The sequence below is a fragment of the Notamacropus eugenii genome, chromosome 5, assembly GCF_028372415.1.
Source record: "Notamacropus eugenii isolate mMacEug1 chromosome 5, mMacEug1.pri_v2, whole genome shotgun sequence".
NCBI lineage: Eukaryota > Metazoa > Chordata > Mammalia > Diprotodontia > Macropodidae > Notamacropus > Notamacropus eugenii.
The window spans coordinates 444,692,022-444,710,983 of record NC_092876.1 but is presented as its reverse complement, the minus strand read 5'-3'; the positions used below and the strand labels follow the sequence as shown (position 1 = coordinate 444,710,983).

The 18,962-nt window shown below is 36.9% G+C and overlaps 1 protein-coding gene across 5 annotated transcripts in view; it reads right to left on the bottom strand.

The window, feature by feature from the left end:
* Positions 1-18,962, bottom strand: part of LOC140507197 (uncharacterized) — a 93,547-nt gene that overhangs the window by 37,701 nt on the left and 36,884 nt on the right. For 3 of the 5 annotated variants that reach the window (XM_072615209.1, XM_072615207.1, XM_072615210.1), the window contains 4 exons: positions 13,173-13,231; positions 11,238-11,313; positions 10,795-10,868; positions 9,654-9,763 (listed from right to left, as the gene is read on the bottom strand). In XM_072615209.1, coding sequence (XP_072471310.1) covers positions 10,811-10,868; positions 11,238-11,313; positions 13,173-13,231 — 193 coding nt within the window. In that variant the 3' untranslated portion in view covers positions 9,654-9,763; positions 10,795-10,810. Of the gene's footprint in view, positions 1-9,653; positions 9,764-10,794; positions 10,869-11,237; positions 11,314-13,172; positions 13,232-18,962 lie in introns of those variants that run through there. The other 2 variants (XM_072615208.1, XM_072615211.1) reach the window with 2 other exon arrangements.

Below are 18,962 nucleotides of genomic sequence, written 5' to 3'. Positions count from 1 at the left end.
TTCCAGCTTTTATTTCTCTTTCCATATCTTCCAAACCTGTTACTCTAATTACACAACTTTACATCTTAAACATAATAAAATGCTGAAATTCTAAAGTGATTGCATTTAAGGCTATAACAGGAAAAAAAAAACGATCAAAGTAAGCCTTTAAAGGATAAAAACTTATTTTTACAATTTTAAAGGCATTGATTTGATTGGGATGGGCAATTTGTAGGGAACAGAATACCATCAAAGAGCCAGGAACTCTAACATCTGGCTAGGAGATCTTGACCCTAATAGCTCAGAGGTGGATTTTAGGGATAAGGAGGAAAGAGGAAGTAAAGTTACTCACTAGCTGGTGGTTCTCTGACTTACCACAAAATTTATTCCTACACTCAGTGTATTGTTAATGTATTTTTAATGGAATTAAAGTATTTTAATGGAACAGGAATATCTTTCCCATTCATTAATAGGCTTATGTGACCTGCTTAAGTCACATGGAAGCCTAAGTCATATGAGTCTGAGTCACATGAAGCCTGTGGAGAAGCTTTCTGAACCAGTCAAACAGGAAGAGGTAAAGCAGGAAGGGAGGAGTAGAGCTGAGAGGAAGCGAGAGAGACCAGTCAGATCTTGGAGAGAGAGAGAAAGCAGGCAGCTAGCAGTGAGTGAGAGAAGAGCATTTTGCTTGAGGGTGTTTGTTTGTGGGAAGGCTCGATAACATGTATAGACCTCTTGGTTATTGTGTATAGATGTTTTTTGTTGCTGTGATGGATTTGGTTTTCTGGTGTTGGGGTTCAGCTTTCTGGTGTCTGAATAAATCTTCTGTCTTCCATGTGGAGAGGCTGTTATATTTTGTGATTCAGAACTATGCTGGTATAGTCATAGCTGCCATAGGTGCTGTGAACATCACATTGGCTCTACACTCAGCTTCAGTTAGTCAGTTAGCACTTGTTAAATTTCTACTTGGATAATTTATCAATAGAAATGTTATTCAACCGAAATTCAACGAGTGGCTTGCTCTAAGGTCTTATCTTCTAGCAAATTAGAGAGGAAGAAAACCACCCAAAACAAAACAAAACCAAAAAAAAAAAATATCAAAGGGAGAAGGGTTACTTCATGGAAGCCCAGAAAATTTTCCGATTCTTTTTTTGAAATCTGAAAAATTTTCTAGATTGGAGGAAAGTCCTTCACCCCCTGTCCCTGTGTATCACTTGATTTTGGCTACAATTGGAAGAAAGAAAGAGATTTTTCTAAAAATAATTTTTTTAGTCCCTTAAGCTTTGAATATAAATAACAAAAGGAATGCCTTCAGGCAAACTCTTTCTACAAACACACAGAGGTAAAAATGACACAAATTCCAAACACAAAACCCACAAAGCCCTAGTGAAATTAAAGTTTAGACATGCTCCCTTACCTTGTTTACCACTTACCTCTACCAGTTACCTTGCTTCTTACCCTATTCAAGACAATTTCTTTTTCACTCAGAATAAAAATGTCTAATTACTTCCTCTACTTAAGGAGATCCTTACACACACAGCTTAATCCAACAGAGCTCTACTATATGATATGTAGCTCTAAAGACTTGAAAGCAAGGATATAACTTTGGATATCTTATCACAGCTCAATAGTGCAGATTTTCTTTGGGGAACCCCACATCGCCAGCGATTTGTGGTTCACTTTAAGCAAATTAGAATTTGTAGACCAAAGTCCAGAATATTCTGAATTTCCCAGGTGGCCCTCAGACACAGGATTTCCTTTTATTTCCATTTAGTCTATTTCAGGAGATCTCTTTCAAAAAGGACATATTGTATTGATGTAACTCCCATTATGAGAGTGAAAATCAGAAGGCTCCAGCACACTGAAAACATACATAGAATATATAAACCATATGGTATGATTGAATTTTGTTTCAATAGAAATTATACAAAAACAGAAATTATAATTCATACTAATGGCTAATGTCAGAGACAAAAACTGCTCGTAGAGAGAGCAGTGGGGGAGGCTGACTGCTTGAAAATCAGCCTATCTGCTATTTTGCTTTGTTCTGAAAAGATCTCTTCCTGCAATAGGAAAAACAGCTGCCTGGCCAGGTCTTATTCATAAAGGATAAGGATGAGAGCCATAAGGCCACCTTTATTATTGATGTCCTGGGTTGGAATCTTCACACTCACACTTTTGCTAGTTCTCTTAGCAATTGAAAACTCCTTTATCCTGCTCTCTGAAGTAGACAAAAGGCTAGGGGGCTCAGTATTCCTTTATTAAATAAAGAACAAAGTAAATGAAAATGTAATCAAGGGGTGGGGTTTGGGGAACCCTAGAATGCTGACTAGTGGCGTTTAAGGTGTAAAATTCGAATCTGGATGAATTATCGAGACTTATCTAACTGGTTTAACATGTGCTTTTGCTGGCTTGGAGGCCAAGTTGTCCTTCCGTAAAAGATGTGAAATAAAAATCTTTTTTTTTTCTAAATTCCCTCATAGCCAGATAGAATTCTTGGTTATTTCTAACAGTTTGGGGGCTTATTCTGAGATCTTAAAAAACATCTGAAGCAAAAAGTGCTGGAAGATAAGGAAGACACATCCCATTGTTTTGAAATGGTTCTTGTGCTTCTGCCCTCTTGCTTACAGACTGTTCAGAATCTCAGAATCATAAAAATGTAAAGAGGCCGCTGTGAAGAAAAGGAAAATGAGTAAGGGAAAGGAAGGAAAAGGAAAAGGTACGTAAGAGGGCACCTGGGGCAGGAACAGAGGCAAAGGTGCCAGGATCGGTGCCTGGGGAATCCTGCTGAGACACAAGACCAGGAAGAGTCTTAGACAAATTAGCAGGATGGGGAATAAGGGAAGTAAGGCTCCAGAGGGAGCAGGGGTGGGGAGGAAAAAAGAAAAGCTGAGGGTTTAAAATTAAGGTTTAATTAGATCCTAAAGTTTAAGAATATGTATTTTATGCAAAAATGAGGGAGGGGGATCTTCTGTATGATAATGGCATCACTTTAGGAGTTCAGTGGTTTATTTAAAATACGGTTAAATTGTTAGGCATTTAATTACATTTAATTTCTAAAAGGTAAAGCAAAGCAGGGCAGAACTGAATTGGGGTAACTATGATTCTTTTATCTTATTTGAAATATAAAGCAAAAATATGGAAGGTGTGTTAAGTATCAGGGGCTGAAGATGAAAATGTGCAGCTTGATTGGAAAGTCAATAAACAAAGCTATAGAAGGTTTTATTGAATTTAAAAATGGGTACTGACTATGGTAAAAATATTGATTACTGTGATTTGTCATTATTACTATCCAATTAACTTTTTAAAGAAATAGAAGAAAGATCATTCAGATTGGACTTAAAATACATACACACATATGTACATATATATACATATATGTAATTAAAGTGTTGACATATTGTTATTTGGCATTATGATTGTAAAGTGCTTGACACAAGGACAGGAATACGTGAGACATAACATTATTATCTCTTCAATTTAAGGTAATTGTGCTATACCTGATAACTTTGAAATGGGTTTTAAATGCCCAAAGTATTATGATTAATAATTTCTCAAAATGCAATTGATGTGTGTTATTATTATATTTCTAAATTATGTTGTATTACCATGGAAATTTAATCATTTGAAACTGTTATATTTGGTTATAAACAAGCAATAATAAAATTACTAGTGTTTGCTATGATGGCAGATTTTTCATTTGAAATCTTGGCTGTCATGAAAATTTACACAGTGGTTTAAAGTTGTAGTTTCTTCTCTGTGAAAGGTGATTTGGAAATGCGCTCACCTAAATTGATAATGGATTGTTTAAAAAGCAATTTCTCTTAATTGTATAGTCAAAGAAAAATGACAAATGGGTTAAGAAGCTATTAAGTAAGAGGAAATTAAGGGAGAGGAAGTGTAAAAGTTGCTGTGTTGTAAAATTCCTATTGAGAAAATGAAAATCCTTTAAGATATATAAATATTTAAAACTATAAAACCTGTTTCATCTAAGGATATATTTATGTATGTTAATCTGGAGGTTTATATACTACCACATTAATTCTGTAATAACTAGGAATTTACTTTGTTATAACATTCTGGGAATTTATGACACTTAAGGATATTTTACAGCAAATTAATTTTAATGAATTCCAATGTTTAAAAGTTTATGTTCACTTTTGAGAAGGAAGTTCCAGTTAAAATTGTTTTTGCCATAAATCAAGTATCTACAGAAGCATATTTGTGAAAGGAGAGTTGGTAATTGTGCAAAGGCTTTGTAATGTCTCTTGTACTTTTTGTCAATCATGTATGAGAGGTTTTGTAAGCAGAAAATTTGGGAATTTTGTGGTATTTATAAATTAATAATACCAGGATAAATTGTATACTGTTTTTAAAGAAAAGGAAATGCTTTCAGAAGAAATGCTTTGTAAAATCTTTTGTATGATTTTTAGAAGGCCTGTTAAATTTCTTTCTGTAAGTTAATTTGTTGTAATAACTTGATACTGAAGTTCATATTCAAACCTACTGTGAAATTTTCTGAGTTTTTGGGGATGAAACTCTGATAACTGAGGAGTTCAGGTGGATTGCAAACAGTCCCAGGGTTTTTCCATTTATCACAGATCAGTTTCAGAAGAGAGAGAGCTTTCTTTATCCTTCTTCACCTGGCAAAAGGGAAGGAAGGGGATGGGGCAACAGCTATCATGAAGGCAGCACAGGTAATGAATCTGGGCCCTTGAAGTTAGAAGTATGACTGAGGAGGCAGCAGGGTAAGAAATCAGCCGGCCTCCAAACCTGCCTCCTAAAGTCAACAAAATTGATTTCTAGCGATCTAGAACAAATCTAAAATTTAATATGTGAGTCATGGTAAAGTTTTGATTAATGAAACTTGCCATCTGACATAAAAGCTTCTGGGATTACAATGAATTGTGTTCTGACCTCAATAAACAACCATCTGGGAAAGATACCGTTAGCTACTCAGAGACAACGTGACCTTACAGGTGGAGATTCCTCAGGGGGACAAAAGGCTGAAAGGACAATCTAGGACTCAGTCTAGGATGGGATCTTTCTGGCTCAGTTTTCCCATTGTATGCCATTGAAAAGAAATGTTTTCCCACCTGACTCTTTCTGAGTCTGGCTATAAAGAGGATATGATACTTTAATCAGGTCCTTGCTTTTCTTTTTTATGGCAAGTTTCTGTAATTGAAGCAGTCAGTGAAAAATGTGAGCATAATGCAAATATGTGAAATCCTGCTATTTTCAATAAAATAATTGGATAAATGACTCTTGTGCAGTCTTGTGAAAAATAAAATCCCTAGAGCAGAACATTCTTTCTGAATGATATGGGAATAATTAGACGAAGGGAAAAGAAGTTGGTGAAGCAAAGATATAAATACAATGTGGAATCATTATCACATAGACTAAGGCAAGGATTTAAAGTTAACTGTAATAAAGGTGTATCTGTATGGAATAAGGTCCTTATGGTTTCCATAATGATGTAAGGGCAATTGGGTATTAATAAAATCGACTGAATCAATTACTGAAACTAAATTCAGAGATATCTTCAGTTTAGGGGAAAGAATTTCAGTGTAAGTTTCTTGGAGGGAGGTAAGTTGTGGAATACTTTTGCACTGATGGAAAAGTGAAATACTTCTGTTTTGATCTGAATTCATTCCATGACTTAAACCTAAGTTAAAGTTAGTGTTTAAACTATCATATGGAACATGGTTAGAGTAGGATAGAGAAGCTTGACAAACAGATGCGAATCTAATGAGCAATAACTTGTGATCTTAAGGGGAAAATTTGATTTTCAGGAACTAGAACATCTGTAGAAATGCATGTAGGCTATTTCCTTCCCAATGTCCGATTATAGTTGGAACTTGCTATTTAGGATTTTATGGGATTGTTCACTGACTGTTTTTCTGAGTCTAACTCCAGGTGTGGATATCAAGAAAGGCTGTCTGAATCACTGATCCATGATGCCAGTGACCCTGTGAGGTGCAGGTATGAACTGCAGAGGGTGACCTTATGGGAAGGTTAAGAGAATAACTATTTCACCTGAGCTGAGGTAGGATTCTCCTGACTCAATTTCTCCATTATTACACCTGGCCGACTTTAAGCCTGGCTCAATGCCATCTGGCAGTCTACACAGCTTCTGCCTGGAATTGGCATGAAGTTAGGGAAATTTTCCATTGCGTTAGTTATGTCCCTACTCTCTCAATGACAAATTTCTATAATCAAAAGTTTTGTAAGCATGCTACCAGATCTATTAAATAATAGCCTTGTATGGGAACTTTGGAGGTTAAAATGTAAGTCTAAGATTAAGATATTAGGCTTAGGATTTTAGTCCAAACAACTTATAAATTAGGGCCCTTTAATTTTTAGTAATGGTATGGAGATAGTTAGGTCAAGGGCTTGTGAAATCAGCATATTATTCTGTTATTTAGTTAATATCATACTTGTCTCAGTTTTGTTACAATTAGTTAATGTTAAAAGAAGAATGGTGTGTGGTCTATCTTGTAAATGCTTTAAAAGAAGCATACTGTGACCAGAAGTTGGGATTGTTTCATGACTTGGTATGTATTGTGTCAAATATTGATTACTTATTGTATTTATGTATGTACTGGAGCCTATTATTAATTCCTTACTGAAATCTCATCCACCTGATGGGGTAATGAATAATGGACAATTGTCTAAGGTTGCAGATTTTGTAAGAATGGTAAGGGTATAAGGGATAGGAAAGGTAATTTAAAATTATACCAAGGTCAGTTTTGTAGGAGAATGGGCTTAAGAAGATGGATTTTTACAAGAAGATATTGAGATGCTGAAGATGGATGGAACAAGCACCAAGAACCAGAAAACTTCCATAGGATGATCCCAGCTAGACAGCTGCATGAGAGGAGACTTCTGAATCTTAATGGGACAATCGATTATTCACTATCATTTTCTTTTGGGTCTCTGCATCTGTTTATAAAGGGGACTGCCCTCTTGTAATTTGTCAAGGCATCAATCAACTTCTCCCTCCCTTCTCATATTTACTTAAAGAGGAAATAGGTGAGAGGAAGAATTCATATGAGAAAGAAAGTGAGAAAGTATTGATTAGATTTCAGAAAGATATAGAAACAAAAAACAGTGTTACAAAAAGGGGAAGGAATTGTAAGGTAAGACTGAATTTTGTTTCCACAGAAATCATATAAAAACAGAAATAATAATTAATATTGATGGCTAACGTCAGAGACAAAAATTGCTTGTAGAGAGAGCAGTGGGGAAGGCTGACTGCTTGAAAATCAGCATATCTAATCAGCATATCTACTACTTCTCTTTGCTCTGAAAATGTCTCTTCCTGCATATGAAAAACTACTGCCAGGCCCAGGTGTCATTCACAAAGGATAAAGATGAGAGCCACAAACCCACTTTTATTACTGATATTCTGTACTGGAATCTTCAAACTCACACTTTTATCAGTTCTCTTAACAATTGAAAAACTCCTTTATCATGCTATCTGATGTAGACAAAAGGATAGGGGACTAAGTATTCCTTTATTAAATAAAGAATAAGGTAAATGAAAATGTAATCAAGGGAGGCGGGGGATTTAGTGAACCCTGGAATGCTGACCAATAGGGTTCAAGGTGTGAAATTCAAATCCGGATGAATTACAAAGACTTATGTAACTATCTTAACATGTGCTTGTGCTGGCTTAGAGGTCAAGTTATCCTTCTGCAAAAGATGTGAAATAAAAATCTTTTTTTTTCTTAATTTACTCATGGCCAGATAGAATTCTTGGTTATTTCTAGCATAAACTTACTCAGACAAGATCTAATTGCTGGTAATACAGTCAAGTCCTAACAGAAAGTTTCCCCCTTGTGGACAAATTTCTCACTTGGACCCAAAAAGACATAGAGGAGTTTTCTGATAATCTGGGGTGCAGAGCTCTGATCACTTCAAATTCAGACAAATGGAAAGTCTAAGCTAAAGAATTTCTTGGTGATTAATCAACAGTTTATTAATTAGGCTAGCTGATAATGAATTGATGGTCATTAGTTTCCCTTAGTAACAAGACACCTAATGGAGATACTGAATGCCTTAATTTTTTTAGAAAAGGGAAAGCCCCTGGCAGGAGCAATCAACCCTGACTGGTGAACAATTAGTGAGGGAGTGGACATGCTAATGAGGAAGTGTGCTACAGTCTTTGGTTCTGCTGCTGAGGGTGTGACTTGATCATGAGGGTCAGCCACTTCCAGCAATCCTGGACAAAGAAATCCATCTCTACCCAGACCATTCTGGTTGATTTTATCCTTGAAGATCTGGATTCCCCTAGACTCCAATGGAGGGGTGCAAAGTCTTGGGCTTAATATTTTGGAGCTGGAATTCACCTAGATCAGATGATGTTTAAGCTATAAATAAAATTTAAATCTCCTAATTGGGTGGGGTCTGGCCCAAGATCAAGGAGCCAGTACCCTGAGGATTAGGCTAATCTCTTCTGTCAGCTTTGTCCTTCCCTTCAGAGACTAACTGAATGTCCTACTAGTACTGGTCCCTGGATGAGAAAATAGAAAAGCTTCAATCCTAATTTAATAATGGGTTATTAACATAACAGAAAAATAATCACTTTTCTCAGCTACCCTCCAAACTTCCCTACAACAGTCCATGATGCCCTGATCCTTCTGGTCTCCATGGCTCACAACCTAGAAGTCATCCTCAATTTCTCATTATCTCTCACCTCCATATCCAATCTGTTGCTAACATTTGGTGATTTTATCTTTGAAACATTTCTGGAATATGCTTCTCTCCTCAGATACTATCTACCACCCCAGGGTCATACAGCTAGTAAGTATCTTGAGACCAGAAGTGAACTTAGGTCTTCCGGATTCGAGGCCTGGCACTCTATCCACTGTCCCACCTAGCTTTAGCATACAGAATAGGATCACTTAGCTAAGCACCAGTGCATGAATCAGGAGGACCTGAGTTCAAATCTTACCTCAGACACTTGACACTCACTAGCTGTGTGACCTTGGGCAAGTCACTTAACCCCAATGGCCTCATCCTGGGTCATCTCCAGTCATCTTGATGAATATCTGCTCACTAGACTGAGATGACTCTGGAGGAGAAATGAGGCTGGTGACCTGCACAGCACTACCTCACTCAAAACAAAGTCAAGTGCAAGCCATGTCATCATTTCTCTGATGGCATGGTCTTCTTCGGCAACAAAGGACGAACACACACACACACCTACCACCCACCATGGTGGCCTTCATCTCCTCTTACCTGAATCATTGCAATAAGATTGAACAAGACATTTCCCTCCCTCTGCTTGAAGCATTTTTATTGGCTGTACCCATACCTGAAATGCCCTCCCTCCTACCTCTACCTACTGACTTCTCAGGCTTCCTTCACATCCTAGCTAAAATTATACCTTCTATAATAAGCCTTCTTGATTCCTCTTAATTCTGGTGCCTCCCTTCTGTTGATAATTTCATTTTTTTCTTGTAGAAAGTCCTATTCATAGTTGCCTACGTGTTTGTGTTCAGGTTAATATTGTGAGCTTCTTAAGGGCAGGTGCCATCTTTTGTATTTTTTTGCAGCCCAACACTTAGCACAGTGCATGGCATACATTTGGTGTTTTTCAAATGGTTATTGACTTATTACACAAAGAAAACAAACATGCTTAAATTTTCATGCTAAATTCATAACAATGAATATTTTACTTTCCTCTTATTTTATTTATTTTACTTTTTCCAGCACTGCATAAAACACCATACCTAAACAGCCTGTTGATGTTTTGTCTGCTACATTTTCTCTGGATTCATTCCTGGGTGAGAAAAGAAAATAAGGAATGAAAATACCAAGAGATTTCCTACTCTAATGCAGAATGATACTTAAAAATTATCATTACACAAAAATTTTGCAAAAATTTATCATAGGATGAAATTGTGGTGAGAACATAATATACTTCTTAGTGCATGTTTTTTAGAGAGGAGAGTTAGAAACAAGCTAGCTTTCCCAATATTATGTATTTCCATATGTGCATCTGGGTATGTCTTGATATACGTATGTTCTGAGGTCAGAGTTGGGAGAGCAGTTTCAGATGTGAAAAAATTCACTTAGACCTTCTCTTTTAGTCAATGGGAGCCTTTTATTTCACATGAAAAAGTATCACATGCCTCCTTAGCAAGAACGCTAAATAAAACCCCAATATTTGGGGGAGGTAAGCTTATATAGAGATATTCAGGATGATGATCTAATTTTTAGGATTTCTTATACAGGCTGGCAATTTAGGGACAGGATAAATACAAGCAAGGTAAAGAAGGTGTTGCTTGCAAGATGAGGAGAAACTGTCATGACACATATGAGAAAGATGAATGACAGGATGAGGAGCACAGAGTAATGGGGACAAAAGCAATTCTTTTGGTACAAGCTGTGTGGTATTTCAAGATAAGGGGAAAAGGGCATTAAGACACCCTTAAGTTACAGAATGGGCTACAGAATGAGCTACAAACCCACACAGGGGCCTGAGAAATAATTCTTAGTATTCCTTTTTACGTTTAGGAAACCATTTGTATCCACATCATATGTATTGTGCCTTTCAATATATGGAACTTACAGCATTCCATTACTACTGTTTTTCTCTGAAGGTTGACATCAACTCCAAGAACCCAAAGCACCTCTGGGAACATAATCTCCTCACAGATCTGAGGCAGATGAATGTCTGGATTCTGTAACTAGGAATGGCTTATTTTCCAGTCAAACAAATCCTTGTGGGAGTTCAGTGGCCATGAAGTCAATGGATGCCAACAAACGCTAAAACTTATATTAATATGCCATAAGTTAAGATGAAAATACCTTTTTGCAGCTTATATTAGGAACTCCTCTTTCTGTTCTTTTTTTCTGTTTTGTAGATGTTCCCCTGGAAACATCTGAAATTCAGGGGGAGTTAACAGGATTTAATTTAGTGTACCTCTCAGATCTATGTAAAATATAATCCAACTATGACTAGACTGAAGAAAAATAAGCTAAGATAAGGAAGCTCACAGGTTAAAAATATTTTTGTGTTATGGGGGCAGGGGATGGGGATGGGGTAGGGGGTTGTAGGGGAGAAAAAGGGAGGGATGGGAAGGGAGAGAAACAGACACAGAGAAAGGGAGGGAGGGAGACATTCCATGATTAAGAAGGCTCTAAGACAAAGAGGACAAAATGGCTAAGACTGTCCAAAACAGTCAAAACCAAGTAGGGAGAAAATGGTTTTACTCAGTAAGAATTTTATTATTAATATACAAAGAACTTACTGAAAGAATGAAAACATTCTCCTTTGAGTCTTTCCTTCTTGTAAAGGTTTATCTGTATTTGTTTTTTTTATCAGCTCTAGGAGTAAGAATAATTTCATGAGTGAAATACTAAAACTGAATTAATGGTATTTGCAAGCTGCACCAGCCCCTTGGAAGTGGCTTCTATCATGAGCAAACACTGAGGCAGAGAAGTCATATCCTTCCAGTGGGAGCTAGGAGAGCTAAAGTCTCAGGAGGGTGACCAGCTAGCTGAATGTCCTTCTCTGGGATGTCTTTTTCCACTCCTACACCACAGGGGAGAGAGGAGCTTAACCATGTGACCTACAACAATCCTATTAATACTGCCCATCTGGGATCAGTCCTTAAGGCAATATTTGCCCTCTCCTGGGAGAGTTTGACATCAATAATGCAGGATTTGAAGAATTAAAATATTAATCAGTCAGCAGAAATTCAAGAAGACTAATCTCAGTCTAATAAAAGCGCTATAATGATACAGATCAAAAGTAACATCAAAAATGCTAGCCAAGGAAGTGCTTCATTTGTTTATTGACTATTCCTTAACCACCGATATTTATTCTTTTGGGCTCTAGCCTTGTAAACCCATGTTCAGTTGCCTAACTAATTAATCTCTTAGATAAAACTTGAGTGGTTCTCCAAGAATGTTCTGGAATTGACAATACCAAGCTAGTGAGCAGGTTATTTAATGGCATTCAGGATAGAATCATTCTCACAGAACACCTCCTATACAGGTTGTCTATCAATTAATGGGGATAGAAGCTATGTCCCATTTACATACCAATAAATACATATCCCAAAGGACATTCCTCTAAAATTATCCCAATAAAAGTTATTTATTTTTTCAGAGGTCCTGGCTTCAAACACAGCCAGACAGCCTAATGAATAAAACACTGATGTTGGAGTCAGGAATATTTAAGTTCAAATCCAGCCTTAGACACTTAACTAGCTGTGTGTGAGTCACTTCACTTCTCTCAGGCTGTTCTGCATCTATAAAATTGGGATAAAAATAGTACCAATCATACTGGGATAATTTTGAGAATCTAGGGAAGATAACTCATATAAAACTCTTAGCAAATTTTCAAGCTCTACATAAAATATTAGATGTTATTATCATTTGAGATTTTTATACCACTTTACCTCTCCAAAAGTATTGTCAACTCTGATGAGTCATAAGTGAATTACAGTTAATTCCAAAGTAAAAAAGGGGCTAAAGCTAAAACTTTCTCTCATTAGTTTCTAACTCAGGTTATGTTCTCTGCTCTTTTCCCCCACCCCACTGAATTAAAATCAATGCATTGTACGTGTAAAACAACTACTCTGCTAGGAGTACTAAGGAAGGAAAGATGAATGAAGACATAGCCATTGCCCTCAAGCAGCTTACAATGACTTGAACAGTGCTATGAATAACAGTTTCTGTGAGTATACAAAAATCTACTTAATCCATCCTGCAGTTGAACGTGAATGCTCAGAGTATCAGAATACCCTTGGTGCCAAGAGAAAAGGGAAGGTTAAAGGTGGGAGCCCCTCTAGAAGTAGTTTTTCTGAAGGTGTGGGAGGTTGCAGGGAAAGAAAAAATAGCATAGTAATCACTTTAGTATCAGCTGGAGTGAAGGTTCCCCCAGGGATGAGACCTGAGTGGCTTTTGAAAGTTCTACTACATGGGTTGTACTTCCTGAATATTCCTGCTGAATATTCCTGAGTCACAGACTAACTATGATTATTTACTTACAGGTGGAGTGCTATAAAATATGTCATTTTAAAAACATTTTTTAGATTAGGATAAAGTTTGTAAAAAAAAAAAGAAAAGAAAAGAAAAGAAAAAGAAAGAAAACCTAAAACAGAGTTGAAGGTCATGATTCCTCCAATAACTATACATATAATAAAACCAGCAAGAAAAAAAAAACAGCAAAAACTCACCATTCTCACCAGAGAAGAGGTCTTCAATAATTTCTGGTATGTAACTTAAAGAGTCTTGACTAGAATGGCAAATAAAAACATTTTAAATGAAATTCAGGTTTTAAAAAGAATGAATATGCAAATATGACATTTTAAAAAATTACTTTTTCCATAATGAATGGGAACAGATTTAGTGAAGACTTCTCAGGGGTATGAGACTCCTCCCTAGAGCAGAAGAGATCTTAGGCCCAGGTTTTGATTCCTCCAGCATCAGGTGATTTTCATATAAGGCTATACAGTGCATTAGGATCAATGATTAACTAAGGTTCACTAACTCCTCAATAATTAATTTGCATAGGTGCACGCAGTCTGCAGCCCTCACTCTGGTCCACCTGATTTGCATAAGTTCTCAATGCCCAATTTGCATGAATCGTCAATGCTTCATTTGCATATGTTTTCAATGCCTAATTTGCATATGATGATGTATATTTTTGTGGGCTTTGTAATGGTCAGGGAAGTGTGAACTGGGAAATTTGTACCAGGTTTCAAAAGGGATTGGTTAGATTTCACGCGGAGAACGTAAGACCCTGCTTCTCAGCCAACGAGAATAATGGTCAGCAGACGGAGGGAGATTTCCACATCAGGATTGCCATTATAGATTGCCATTCTGCTTCTGTAAGGCGCCTCCCGACTCCAGCCTTACTGGTGAAGGGCGGGAGAACCGAATAAAGGAGATTTTCTATTTTTACTTTGAGATACCTCTGAGCAGTTAATTTGAGTAAGAGCAGGGTCATGCTATCCCACACAATAATCATTCTTTACATCTGGAAAGTCCTTGGTAGAGGATTCTAATTGATTATGGAAGGGCCACACCATACATCTGTAAGAACAACCTTCACTCTCTGAACATATCTCATACATCTAACCTACCATACGTGTTATTTCCATTTTAAACGTTAAATAATTTTGAGAGTGTTGATATCAAACTAGGGATTCTAAAAAATCCAAGAAGTTGACAATGTAAAAGATAGAGATATGATGTAGTCAACGTGGAGATAGGCCAAGTGCTACTAACCACAAACAAGGACGGGAAGGATGAAAAGGATTGTTTGTGATGTCGGGTGTATCACTGTCAGAGAGTGTAAAGAGATTTGTTTTTTCAGACATGTTAGACAGGGACCATCAAATCTGATGACCCTCTTCATAATGACAGGAAAACTGAAGCCCAAATAAGTTAACCAACTCCCCCAAAGTCACACAGGGAAAAGGGGCCCACCTCTGCTTCATGCTTTGCTGTCTCTTAACTGGTTGAACACTGAGGAGGCCACTTACCCTCTCCGTGCTCTAGGCATCTGACATGGTTTTGGAAAGAAGGTTCTGTACTACTTTGAAAAATGTTTTTCCTCATCTGGGATTTCCTTGAATCCATGCAATTGCATCTTGGTTTCTATCTATTATCTCCCCCATCCTTTTTTTTTTTCTGACAGGCTATTTCAGGCCAATCATTTTGCCTCTTTTTTCTGCCCAAGATTCTTTTTCAGGATTCTGCTTCATCAGAACCTACAACCTATTCTGATAAATCATTTCTACTTTCTATCCTGACTAGGAGAGGGTAGGAAATCAATCAGACATGCCTGAACAAAGGTTTGCCGTTCACCCTTTTGAAACACCTCATCCTCCTGTGATTTTGAAATAGCTTTCCAGAGCTGCCCTGATGAATGGAGTGGATGGAGCTTGGTGGAACACTGATCAATAGCCTTGGCCAATTTGATAAGACTCCTTCTTTGTCAGTTTTTCCAAATACTTTATGTAGTATATGAATTAATTGTTCTTTAAATGTTTCATAGAAATCACTTATAAATCCATCTGTTTCTGGACATTTTTTCTTACAGATTTCATTGAAGGTTTATTCAATTTTTTTTCTAAAATGGTGTCATTTAAGTATTTTATTTCCTCTTCGGTTAATCTGGCAATTTATATTTTTGTAAATTTTGATCCATTTCACTTAGATTGTCAGATTGATTGGCATACAACCCAGTAAGTTTTAAACAAGAGTTGCTTAGAATAATGTTTTTTAAGTTACTTAGATTCTTCACAAGAGATATTTTCCTTTGTAAAATGAATGTATTCAAACCATATCTAGGTCCTCACTAGAGAGCTAATTCTAATACAAGTTTTGGGCAAGAGTGGAAACGTATCCTTGATGTTGGTCAGCTATGTCTCCTTTGTCAATATTTCTTGTGAGAGTTGGCTTATTGAAATTGTCATCCGCATATGTAACATGAAGTGTAAACCACAGCCCCCCTTCATCCATAAATACAAAAGCATTTAAACAGATAATCAAAAAGAAAGTCAGACAATTTTTTAAGGCAATGGGTTTCTGACGAGTTGATGATTCAGTGGAAAAGGTTGCAATGGGAAGTTCCTTACACTGATGCAGACACAGATTTTTAGAATGCCTTCATTCCCAAAACATGTATTATCAACTCAAATGAATAATGGGTCAATTGCTTCAATATTCCCAAAGTAAAAATGGACTGAAATCTTAAACTTTCTGTGTCAGGTGTTTGAACCACTGGTGTTATTTCTTTGAATTAAAAATCATTTTGGGAAACATGTATAAACTTGTATAAAACATCTACTCTACCAGAGATACTGTATAAGCAACCTTTCATATCAGACAACTAACATTCTGCTTGTTCAATGACATAAAAAACAATTTATCTGAATAATCCTCAAAAGTTAACCCAATCTATAATGTAGGTTAACAGAAGTTGGTCAGTGTAACCCTGAGTATCAAGTCCCTGTGAAAAGTTAAGCCCCTCTGTCCAGCGAGGTGTTGGTCATTTTATTCAATGGAGATTTGGTGACGGATGATGAGTGATGTGTAGGAAAGGACTGAATAGCAACAACTTTTGTCAATTAGAGGGAAAGGCTCTAGTGTTATGTGAAATAAACTTTAAGGGTTTATTCTCAACAAGGGGTTGAGAATAAGGGTTCAATCTCAACAATCCTCTAATGATCTCCTATAAAGAGGAAGTAAAGAAACTCATGACCACTGTCAGTAGATGAGCCTTGTTCTACTCTGGGGGTTTCTGGCCAACCAGGGCCTCCATTGAACAGGAAATAAAAACATGAAATCTAAATCCTCATTTTCAAATGACAGATAGGCAATTTGAGTAAAGGACTTTTCTAAAAACCACTTTTTAGATGCATAAATATCCTGAAAGAAGAATCCCTTCACTGTGGGGGAATTGGTTTATAACTCTCCAGAATAATTTTCACATTCAAAGTATTTTTCACATGTCTACAATGCCCTTGGAGGTGTTCTTTACATTTAAGAAATTAAAGTGTGAGTTTATGGGTATGGATAAACAAAATGGATTTTTAGAAATGCAAAGGAGTTGAGAATGCTGTGATCAACCCAAGAATTACCAGGAAAAAGCATGAGAACCAATGAAAAGGCTTCTTTTTCTGTGTCACAGAGTGGGAAGAGCTTTGGATTTTGAGAGATACAGAATGGGAATAATATGCTAGAGGTTTTGGAAAGGAGGACAGAAAGGAAGAGGCCATCTAACTTTATACTCTCATTGTCCTCCTTAGAAAAATGAATCCAGAGAAGTTAAAGTGACTCAACCAGATTTCACAAGGGGAATCAGAGTAGGTTTCTTAGTAAGGAAGAACGGAGTACGTTTCCGAATCTATCATGCATATTGGATGATGGAATGCTAAGTCAGTGAAGCTCTCCGTGAGCTAGATATCTATCAAAATAATTTGGTGAGAAGGTGCTCAAATCACATTGGTGGGGGATGGGGGACTTCCTAACCTGGGGTAGTTCCTTCTACCAATGCAATCACACTTCCCATCACTATCATATCTACCCCCTGACCTCTTTTTTCTTTTGGACAGGTGAATATCTTAGGTCTCTCCTTACAATGCTTTTCCTTTTCTGTTAAGCTTTTCCTTTTGCAGGAATTGTCTGACCTATCTACTTATACTTGATTCAAACAGGCCACACTTCCAATCCTATAATGCTAGCATGTCTCAATGGCATTGATGTCTTCTATAAAACAATGGTGAGAAACATCCTGAAACTGCAAAATAGATGAAGATAAGTACACTTTGAAGACTGGGACTCTGAAAGACACTTCTCTACCCTTTCAAAAATGTATTGTGTTAAGTCTTTAGTATCTTATAAGGATGAAGTCCATGTGTAGTCTATGGAATCATAAGCCTGCATCGAGTAGGGAAAGAACTAAGGGGACTAAGTAGAGGGATAATCCAGAATTGATCCTTGAGGCCAGTCTTTTATTGTCTACAATAAATTCTACCTCAGATGTAGAAAGAGGAAGCAGAAGCTGTCATTCAGGTATAGAATTCAATGATTAAATTTTCATTTCTTTTTATTTCTAAGTTGTGACTGAAAGAACAAACTTAGAGAGTGGTTTAATTCCTTTAAAGGAACTCAAAATTGTTTCTTTAACCTGGACATCTAGCAAATAAAATTGGATGCATTTCTATTGCATGCGGCATCTTGTGAATCTTTATGGACTTGATTTTAGGAACATGTGTCAAACTATTGCAATTTCATGAAGAATTCTTTCTTAAAGCACATGCTTAGTGATGATTCATTTTAATATCCCCAGGGTAGAGATGTACCCTCTTTGGTCAATATAATTATAAATTGGCTTCAGAATGAAAGAGAGTTGATTTGGAGAGAGTCAGATCACACCTGTCCATGAAAAATTTTCACTTTCTCAACATATATCCACTATAGAAAACTTTCACTGACAGATGTCTTATTACTAGAGGAATGTAGATGTTACAGTTTGTGGTTATTGCAAAAATGAATTGGATCTTTTAGCAATCCACAGAACCTAACGATGTGGAGAGAACCCAAGAAGTCCTATTTATTATAAACAAAAAGCATGAGAAAGACTGAAAAGAGTGGTTTCTACTTTCAGGCAGCACTGTGTTAGAGAGTGGGGAGTGTTTTTGATTTTTAGACATATGCATGTGAGAAAGAATCCATTGAATCTGACACCTTCATGGTACTCATGAAAAGGTGATTCCTCTACAGTCAAACAGAGTAGTAAAGGTCCACCTCTGAGTCCCAAAGAAAAGGGGGCATTCCTGATTCTAACATGTATAGTTGTTGCTGGAAAACAGAACAAGTCACAAAACCTATATGTGCTTTAAGGCATTTGTCAGTATAAAGTCGTGAGAAGATAGCCAAGAATCAGCTTCATTGCTAAAGGAAGTTTTTCAATCAGGAAATTGCTGATGTCAATGCAATCCCACTCTCCATGACTATCATCTTTAGCTTCTTCTTCCCACTTGAAAGGTGACTGTCTTTAAGTGTATCATTTACAGAGATAATTACCAACAAGGTTTTTTGGTTTTGTTTTGATGTCTCTACATACACTGTTTGAAAGGCTCTTTTACTTTGCCCCTGGGTGCTCAGGCGTTTATGGGATAAATTAGCTGCTCATCACGTGTGATAATCCCCAGCCACTTCCTGGGAAAGGTTTTGTTCATTCTCTCCCTGTATAATATATAAGGTTTGCTGAGTGATACTCACCACAACTCCAGCAAAACCTACGAGAGTTCGAATGTGAATCCCAAAATCATTTAGAGCAGTAAGAAATGTCAAGGAATTCCCTACAGTAATGATTCTCTGAAGTATTGTCGGTTGGATGAATCTGTGGAGGAATGTTCCACACTAGCAGTTCTCCACACAGATGCACTGCTGTCCTTTTAGAAATCATCTCCACATATTCATTTATTCTTCACTTAGCTATGGATAAAGCA